General features: G+C 39.1%; 1 protein-coding gene and 4 non-coding genes across 7 annotated transcripts in view; 4 read left to right on the forward strand and 1 right to left on the reverse strand.

The window, feature by feature from the left end:
* Positions 1 to 192: 192 nt before the first annotated feature.
* Positions 193 to 9,648, reverse strand: part of LOC103136994 (matrilin-2) — a 39,496-nt gene continuing 30,040 nt past the window's right edge. For 2 of the 3 annotated variants that reach the window (XM_016670652.1, XM_007550489.2), the window contains 5 exons: positions 4,573 to 4,695; positions 4,060 to 4,470; positions 3,824 to 3,976; positions 2,620 to 2,712; positions 193 to 1,571 (listed from right to left, as the gene is read on the reverse strand). In XM_016670652.1, coding sequence (XP_016526138.1) covers positions 1,516 to 1,571; positions 2,620 to 2,712; positions 3,824 to 3,976; positions 4,060 to 4,470; positions 4,573 to 4,695 — 836 coding nt within the window. In that variant the 3' untranslated portion in view covers positions 193 to 1,515. The remainder of the gene's footprint in view (positions 1,572 to 2,619; positions 2,713 to 3,823; positions 3,977 to 4,059; positions 4,471 to 4,572; positions 4,696 to 9,648) is intronic. The other variant, XM_016670651.1, reaches the window with a different exon arrangement.
* On the forward strand, positions 6,293 to 6,366 carry trnat-ugu (transfer RNA threonine (anticodon UGU)). Its single transcript has one exon. It is a non-coding gene; the product is annotated as a tRNA-Thr (tRNA).
* On the forward strand, positions 9,080 to 9,153 carry trnat-cgu (transfer RNA threonine (anticodon CGU)). The gene has a single exon. It is a non-coding gene; the product is annotated as a tRNA-Thr (tRNA).
* trnat-agu (transfer RNA threonine (anticodon AGU)) lies at positions 9,258 to 9,331 on the forward strand. Its single transcript has one exon. It is a non-coding gene; the product is annotated as a tRNA-Thr (tRNA).
* On the forward strand, positions 9,427 to 9,500 carry trnat-ugu (transfer RNA threonine (anticodon UGU)). Its single transcript has one exon. It is a non-coding gene; the product is annotated as a tRNA-Thr (tRNA).

The raw sequence follows: 9,648 nt of genomic DNA on the forward strand, positions 1-9,648 counted from the left end.
GACAGTGTCCTCCCCTCTGAGGCCTGTGTGGCGCAGATCCACCCCCTGGTGGTGAAGTGTCAAACCGCACACGCAACAAACATAAAAGTAGAAATTTGAATTTACAAGTGAATCAGTGGATTAACATAGAATTCAGTTCAGTTCATTTATATTACACCATTGGATGGGTCTAATTAAATCAAGGGACAGAAATTCAGATATTTAAATGTTTATTCATCAGTATGCTGTACAATCTGCAATAATATAGTCAACTTTCTTCACAAATAAAGTGTTTAAAGTGGAAGAGCACTTCACTTGAAAAACCATGCCATCTTGGCTGTCTGCCCAGGGTGGCATGGGCTCAGGGGGCAGCATGAGGGAGGAACAAATTAATGTAGTCATATGTTCTGATCTAGTATTCTACTGTTTATTGCATGTCCAGTCAGTGGTGTTCAAACTTTTATTCCCAGGAGGCAAAAACAAAACAATAAAAATGCAAAAATTAGTTTACCAGAACTTTTTTTTAGTTTCACCTGCTCAACAATAACACCTTTTTTTATGAAATGTGTATATTATTGAAGATCTAAAATATGTCAAAGCCATAATTGGCCCCTGGGGCCTCACATAGGACACCAATGTAAAATACATTGGTGGCTGATGAGCTGAAGTTGGTGTCTGATTTGAAGCTCTTGGTTCTCTGCTAAAACAAGGAGCTACATAAATATGTTAAAGGAGTTTGGACAACTTTTGAACATCTCCAATCCAAAATTAATGGACTGGTCAGATTTTAAAAACAGATTGCATGAAAATATTGTTTTATTTATGAAACCACACAAAAAGAGAATTTTTAATTCTTCCCTGGACTTTGGACCGCCTTAGTGTGTTTGGTTTTGTGCAGGGTGGCAGTCACTGATGACCAGGATAAATATGGCTAAAAAGATCCCATAAAAATTCCAGACAGTTGTTAGTCAATGTCATCTGGATATATCTAGTACCAAATTAATGCTGTTTTCATCCAGTTTGGGAGGTCAGTGTAATATTAACCAGAACACAAAACTGGAGATGCTTTTGTTTTTTATATATCTTGTGCAGATTTACTTATTAGTAAAGTAGAATCAATAAATAGATTATGTATTTTTCATATGTTTGAGTTTAAATGTCTCACGTTAAGTTTTTATAGCTAATATAGCTTCCTGTGCATCTGATAAAATTTAGATTTTAAGTAATCTTTGCAGCAAAGGGGCCATTAGAAGGACCAAAATGAAAATTGAATAGATCTGAAAATGAAACTTGATTTCATTTAAAAATATAAACCTCCACCTATTACAGCATTGCATTTCAAAACGCAATGCTGCTTGTTTCATTAGAAGATAAGGTTTCTATTTGAGCTAATGTATGACCCACAAATACAGACATGCTGAGATATAGGATGTAAAACAGAACCACCTAACGGATAAATGTCACATTGTACTGCGAGACGATAAACAGCATCAAGAGTTGAGGACGATCCCGTCAGAACCAAGCAGCGCCAGAATTTCATTTGTTCACCACTTGATTCTCCAGAGTCTCCAGCTTCTTTGACATCGCTTCAAGTATTCGTGTTAAAGAGGGTCACAAGAAATACATCCAAAGTTGTAGCACAAATAAAGATATTACAGATACTCCTGCACAAAAAGGTTCCCAAAAAGAGCACAGAGGCATCTTTATAAATCTCACTTTTTCTAGTAAACATCAACTGGACATATGTTAGGAAACACCTTATAAATACAGCACTGAATAAACGCAGCATTAACAAATGCACAAAAACCGTTCTTGAAGATTCTTATGTATAGACAGATAAAGACCAAGACAATGAATATAATCAAATGTTTAAAATATTAAGTGAAATTCTAATGGTCTTTCTGTTTCTGCTCAGGAAGCAGAACGCAGCCTCGTTCTGCTTCCGTTGAACATAGACGGTTGAACACGTCTATGTTCAACCTCCAGACGGTTTATTTTTGGAAAGCTATCTAGGTCTGAAGAGGTAAACAAACAGGTATGGAAAGAATAATAATTCTCATATTGGAATCAATATTCTCCCTCTGTGAGGATAGAGGACAATCTAAACACAGAAACAAGCTTTGCTCAGTCAAATGTGCAGACAAGTGAGACAACTAGCTCAACATTCGATTGTTTTTATTAACTGGAGCATCTTTATTTTAAAATCAGAATTCCATTAATGGTGTATTCACCGTTAATGGTACCGTGTTGTAGTGGGACCAGCTGCAGACATGTTTAGCTATTTGGGTGAAGGCTGAGATGTTGGTTTTGGACCTGACATCATTTTCATAAAGACATTCTTGTAAGGTGGCCCACACCTATAATTTTACTAATGTAATAATAACAAGTTAAGTTCCAGATAAGTAAGTATTGCTAAATATAGAAATAATTTGCCGATTAAAAACAGAAAAATAAGCATAACTTTTAAATGCTGTTTTTGTTCACTGAAGATAAAAGTTATTTTTGCCCCACTGAGACCCCATTGTAAAACATCTGCTTTATTTATTTATTTTATTTATTTTTCCACCTCATCATCTTTGTCGTTTTACTATAAATCCAGTTATTCCCTCTGTGGAGGAAACCAGCAAAACAAAAGGATATTACTCTGAGCCAGGTTCTTCAGCTTCTCTGTCACTTGGTTCTGAAACACAATCACGCTCTCACACCGACACAAGCTTTCATCTGCCGGTTTGTCTGCAGAGGCAAAAATAAATACAGTTAGCACATCTTTTTGAGCTTTAATTTACAAGTCAGGGCTGTGAGGGGAATTGATTTTCCTCTTTCAGCCCCGACACATTTCTGTTCCTGTCAGGAACCGGTTCTGAGCGGCGGTGGTTCCAGCAGCAGCAGGTGGCAGTGATGCTCTGCTGATATACAGGGACGTTTTTACTGTAACTGGTCTTTGTTCTACAAAATGCCATAGTTATTTATTTATTTATTTATTTATTTATTTATTTATTTATTTTTAGCAAAATCACAATTTTTTTATGCTGCAGAAACACAAAACCTTACGAAGTATTTTTGGTTTCTATTACAAACAGAAACCAAAAATACTTGAAGTACACTTGAAGTAAGACAAAACTAACTTACAAGTAACTTTTCAGAAAGAAATAGAACCTTGTTTTAATTGAATAATTCCTTAATATTGACTAAAAAATACTAGTTCCACCGGCAGATTATTTCACCTATAACATGGGGGGGAAAAAAACCTGTCTTGTTATAATAAATCAGACAACTTTATTTATACCATTAGGTCAATTTGATTATAGTGCGATGAGTCAGCTTTCTTGCCAGACAGGAAAATGTATATCAACACAACAATGAATGTAAATGTAACATGAGTCAACTGGCCCCGTGCTCAATATTTTTAAAATATTAAAAACCATGAAAAAATAGACTCAAATACAGTATAACCATGAGGTCAATATATAAAAAGTAAAATAAAACTATACTAAATCAAAATTTGGACGCTTATGGAAAAAGGAACAAAACAGGTTTTATACTTCCTAGGTTTACATCTAGGGATGAAATATCTGTATCCAGATGCAGATATTTTCACTTATCGGCGATATTTTTACAAAGAAGTGAAATAATCTGCCAGTGTAACCGTTACTTTTTATCAATATTAAGGAATTATTGACTTAAAACAAGCGCTTAGTTCTTGCTGATAAAGTTACATGTCAGGTAGTTTTTGTTTTATTTCAAGCATACTGAAATAAGATATTTGCACAAAAAACTAGACCAAACATACTTGGTAAGATTTTGTGTTTTTGCAGAGTAAAATTAGTTCATAATTAGTGATCACCTTTACACATCCTTGACTTCAGTTTCTTTGTAATTTCTCCCATTTTCTCAAAGTCCTCTGCGTAATAGAGGTGCATCTCAGCAGGCTCCGAAGCAATTTCCCTCAGCTCCTGTTCAATGGCCTTCCCAACTCCCAGTGCGTACATCGTCACCCCTGAAAGTGGCAGAAAACAGAGCCAAGGCACGAATTTAATATCAGAAAGAACATGCTTTCGTTAGAAATGTAACTCATATCACCAGCGGTCTTTGCTTTGCTGGCCCACTCGGAAACATCATCCTGCGACCGTCCATCGGTGAACACGATGCAGACGCGCGGGACGTTCAACCTGGCGCCTTCTTTCTCCGAAAAGCTGAATTGGAACATGTGGCGCAGCGCTGAGCCGGTCATGGAGCCCCTCCCCATGTACTGCATCTGGTTCACGGCCCGCTTGACATCCTGCGCCGCGGCGTGCTGGCCCAAAGAAAACTCTGTGCGCACCTTGGTGGAGAACTGGATGAGTCCGACGCGCGTGACCATCCTGGAGACGTTCAGCGAGTCCACGATGCTGTTCACGAACTGCTTGACCAGCTCAAAGTTGGCGGGGCCCAAACTCTTGGAGCCATCGATCACGAACACCAAATCCATGACTCCGTCGTGACACCCTGGTTCTGTCAGGTGCAAAGACATGAAAAACGTGTTGATGTAGATTTCTGTTTGTTTAGTCTTCAGTTGCATCTAAGAATAAAGAAGAAAAACAGCTAAGACTTTACTTTCACAGCTTTTCCCATCTTCAGCCAGCAGGAATCCTTCATTACATTTACAGATGTAGGAGTCAGTGGTGCTGAAACACAGGTGTTGGCAGCCATGGTCCAGAGTTTGACACAGATCAACACCTAGAAGTTTAACAAATGTTACTGATGCTGCTGAGACACAATGAACCTGTTTATTCATACTGTATTTTACTAAAAGACAGGGCTGAAACGATTCATCCGGTTAATCTGTTGATGAAATAATGGTCAACTAATGTAAATTGTGAAATGATTAACAGTAATATAAAGAAGTGACGTGCGATCAGGGGAGGCAGAGCCTCACCTGTCATCATGGATAAATAATATAACAATAAAACCATTTATATTGCTATTTTCACCCTGTGGTTTGTACTATAAAGTATCTATTTTTTACTTAGCTTAACCAATTCTGATGATTTTTTTCTTCAAAATCGCTGGATTTTCGTATTTTGCCATTCAAATGCTCAGAAGCGAAGCCGTGAGGCAGCAGCGAGCTGAGCCTCACCTGGGATTGCGCAACATCTCGCTAACTAGCTAACAGTGAGCTAGCCATGGAGCTAGCCATACAGTAAATAAGTAAAGTACAACGATATATTTGTTTTCTCCTCTCTTCCGACATCAACATGAAAGACTGCATTTCTACACTTAAACAGTTTTCTAAAGTGGATTTTTATTTGAAGCAGGAGATAATAACTAAAGGAAGAAGAACACCGGAGCTGAAAATTTTGCTTCGAGAGTTTGACAAGACATGCTGAGGATAGACTTGGCTTTGGATGAACGGATATTTTTGTGCAGAATTAGCGGTGCATGGATTTCATTAATAGATAAAGGTAAGACAGCAATAAGATCTTTTTTTTTTTTTTTTTTTATGAAATGTGCGTTTTTTGGCAACGAATCTGCGTAGCTTAACTAATACAGATCACTTTGCTGTGGACTATAGCACGAAATCAATACCTACATTTCTAAGTTTCACTGAGTTAACGCAACTATGGATGACGTAAATTATTAGTCTTTTTGCCCTCCAGCGTTGTATGCTTGCGTGAGATTTCCGTAGGTACAATAACATGTGTTATAAGTCATAAGGCAGTACCTGCCTGTATGGCTCAATGGATAAGTCACCAGTCTTCCACCCGGAGACCCGGGTTTGAATCCAGTCTGGGCAAAAGTTACAACAGTGAAATAGAGCTATCCAGTGTGGGTCCTTGGGCAATATATAGCCTACCAAGTACAAAACCTCAACCAAGGTGCATCCAACATCATGGCAATAGAGGCTCAGATCCACACAGGAGGTCCTGGGTCCAAATTATATAAATTGAGTTTGACAGTATGTTGTGATCTTTAGAATCACTAATGTGTCACCCTTAAAAGCCACAACTGTGGCTTAGTTGGTCAAAGTGCCTGTCTTGTAAAAAAGAAGATCATAGGTTCAAATCCCAGCAGTGCCTTTATGATGTCATAATTGTTTTCAAATTATTTGCATTCAGTTTTAGAGTATATCATAACATTTAGAGAAAGTGTTAACCGTGAAGGTACTGTGGCTTAGTTGGTCAAAGTGCCTGTCTAGTAAACAGGAGATCCTGTGTTCAAATCCCAGCAAAAACTTTGAAATAAGTGTCCATGTCATAATGTTTTTCAAATTATTTGCATTCAGTTTTAGAGTATATCATGACATTTAGAGAAATTGTGATTTCAACAACTGCAAGGTACTGTGGCTTAGTTGGTCAAAGTGCCTGTCTTGTAAACAGGAGATCCTGGGTTCAAATCCCAGCAGTACCTTTGAAAGAAGAGGCTTTATAAAGTCNATTTATATTGCTATTTTCACCCTGTGGTTTGTACTATAAAGTATCTATTTTTTACTTAGCTTAACCAATTCTGATGATTTTTTTCTTCAAAATCGATGGATTTTCGTATTTTGACATTCAAATGCTCAGAAGCGAAGCCGGTGAGGCAGCAGCGAGCTAAGCCTCACCTGGGATTACGCAACCTCTCGCTAACTGCACTGGCTGCCATTCTAGGGGAGTACGTTCGTCCTGTCTGTACGCCGGTAATAAAATGGCTAAAAAACATTTAATACATGGACTGATTTTCCATAATTTCACTTATGTATATAATGTACAGTGTTTTTTTTGTCACCAACTGTGTGTGTATCGTGTTTTGTGTGAGGAGGAGCGATCAGAAACAGCAGAAAACAGACTCCAGGGGAGGCAGGCAGTTCTCTTGCCTCATGGCAGGGGGCGCTCATGATCCCAGATATTGTGACTGCCCAACTGCAGAGTAAGACACAGTGAGCTAGCCATGGAGCTAGCCATACAGTAAATAAGTAAAGTACAGCGATATATTTGTTTTCTCCTCTCTTCCGACATCAACATAAAAGACTACATTTCTACACTTAGACAGTTTTCTAAAGTGGATTTTTATTTGAAGCAGGAGATAATAACTAAAGGAAGACCAACACCGGAGCTGAAAGTTTTGCTTCGAGAGTTTGACGATTCTCAAACGGAGTAGAAAAGACATGCTGAGGATAGACTTGGCTTTGGATGAACGGATATTTTTGTGCAGAATTAGCGGTGCATGGATTTCATTGATAGATAAAGGTAAGACAGCAATAAGATCTTTTTTTTATATAAAATGTGCGTATTTTGGGCTACAGTATGTATGTCTAAATAATTCAGTGAAATAGAAGCGGTAGCTAATCTACCACAGCAATTATTTATTAATTAAACATTAAGCCTAAAATGTACTACAACAACAGACTGAATGTTCTGTTCTGTGTGCAAAATTCTTGAATGTTTTTTGGTGTTAAATCCTAAAACATGAAGTGGCATTGTTGTCAGTTGCTATGGCAACGAATCTGCGTAGCTTAACTAATACAGATCACTTTGCTGTGGATCATAGCACGAAATCAATACCTACATTTCTAAGTTTCACTGAGTTAACACAACTATGGATGACATGTAAATGATTAGTCTTTTTGCCCTCCAGCGTTGAATGCTTGCGCGAAATTTCCCTAGGTACAATAACGTGTGGTGTCTAAGTCATAAGTCAGTACCTGACTGTATAGTCAACAGTTTTCCACCCGGGAGACCCGGGTTCGAATCCAGGCTGGGCAAAAAGTTACAACAGTGAAATTGAGCTATCCAGTGTGGGTCCTTAGGCAATGTATAGCCTAGGCAGCCTATATATAGCCTACCTCATACCATGAGAGAGATTGATATGCATAACATGCCGGCTCAGAGGGGCTACATGCAAAGAATGGTAGGATTGATTACACATAAGGATCCACATACCTGGATCATTGAATGTTTAGACAACAAGAGCCTTCATTGCAAACTCGATGGGGCTGTGGAAAACCAACCTTGAAGCGAGAATACCACAAGCAAATGGCAAACTGTAAACCACTTGCACAGCGAGTGGTTTACGGTTAAGACTTGGAAGCTACTAACCATGCATGGAGGGTTCCACCCTGAGACTGTACACAAGCTGTAAGGAAGGAGGCAGAGGACTAGTGAGTGTGAAAGCCACTGTCCAGGATGAAACATCCAAGATCCATAAATACATCAAGGACAAAGCCTCAACGGACGATGTGCTCAGCGAATGTCTCAGGCAATGGCGAACAGAGGACGAGGTGCTGGAGGAACCATCATGGGAGGACAAGGCCCTACATGGGATGTACCACTGACAAATATCTGAAGTGGCTGATATCAGGAAATCCTACCAATGGCTGGAAAAAGCTGGACTCAAGGATAGCACAGAGGCCCTCATCCTGGCCGCCCAGGAACAGGCCCTAAACACCAGAGCAATAGAGGCTCAGATCTACCACACCAGACAAGGCCCAAGGTGTAGGTTGTGAAACATCTGTGCAGAATATGGACTGTAAGCCCTGAGATCAAAGTGGGGAACACCCCCAAAGGTGGTGGAGAATGACCGAGCTAAGATCCTGTGGGACTTCCAGATCCAGAAAGACAAGATGGTAATGGCGAAGAACAGTGGCGAACTGAGAAGAACATCTCAGTCCAGAAATGTACAGGAAAGATACTGCGCAGAAACCTCAAGCTCCCAGGGCTCTGTTAGAGGACCCAAGCTCAGAGGATGAAAAAGAGACCAATTAAGAGAAAGTATCCCTGTTATTGCAAGAAGCTGTGGGATAGATGGTTTAAGTACCTGGCTAGTATACAGGAGATCCTAGGTTCAAGTCCCAGCATCACCTTTGAAAGAAGTGGTTTTATGATGTCATACTGTTGTTGAAAATAGTTGAAATTTTAATTCAGAGTTACAGTATGTTGTGACATTTAGAGAAAGTGTGAATTGAAAAATGGCAAGATACTGTAGCTTAGTTGGTAAAAGTGCCTGTCTAGTAAACAGGAGATCGTGGATTCAAATCCCAGCAGTACCTCGGAAAGAGGTGGCTTTATGATGTCGTACTATTATTTGCATTCAGTTTTAGAGTATATCATGACATTTAGAGAAAGTGTGATTTCAACAACTGCAAGGTACTGTGGCTTAGTTGGTCAAAATGCCTGTCTCGTAAACAGGAAATCCAGGGTTCAAATCCCAGCAGTACCTGTGAAAGATGCGGCCTTATGACGTCATACTGTTATTTGTATTATTTGCATTCAGTTTTAGAGTATATCATGACATTTAGAGAAATGTGAATTCAACAATTGCAAGGTACTGTGGCTTAGTTGGTCAAAGTGCCTGTCTAGTAAACAGGAGATCCTGGGTTCAAATCCCAGCAGTACCTTTGAAATATGTTGCCTTATGATGTCATACTGCTATTTGCATTGAGTTTTAGAGTATATCATGACATTTAGAGAAATGTGAATTCAACAATTGCAAGGTACTGTGGCTTAGTTGGTCAAAGTGCCTGTCTTGTAAACAGGAGATCCTGGGTTCAAATTCCAGCAGTACCTTTGAAAGATGTGGCCTTATGACATCATACTGCTATTTGTATTATTTGCGTTCAGTTTTGGAGTATATCGTGACATTTAGAGAAAGTGTGATTTCAACAACTGCAAGGTACTGTGGCTTAGTTGGTCAAAGTGCCTGTCTCGTAAACAG

The sequence above is a fragment of the Poecilia formosa genome, unplaced genomic scaffold, assembly GCF_000485575.1.
Source record: "Poecilia formosa unplaced genomic scaffold, Poecilia_formosa-5.1.2 Scaffold36, whole genome shotgun sequence".
NCBI classification, from domain to species: Eukaryota; Metazoa; Chordata; class Actinopteri; order Cyprinodontiformes; family Poeciliidae; genus Poecilia; species Poecilia formosa.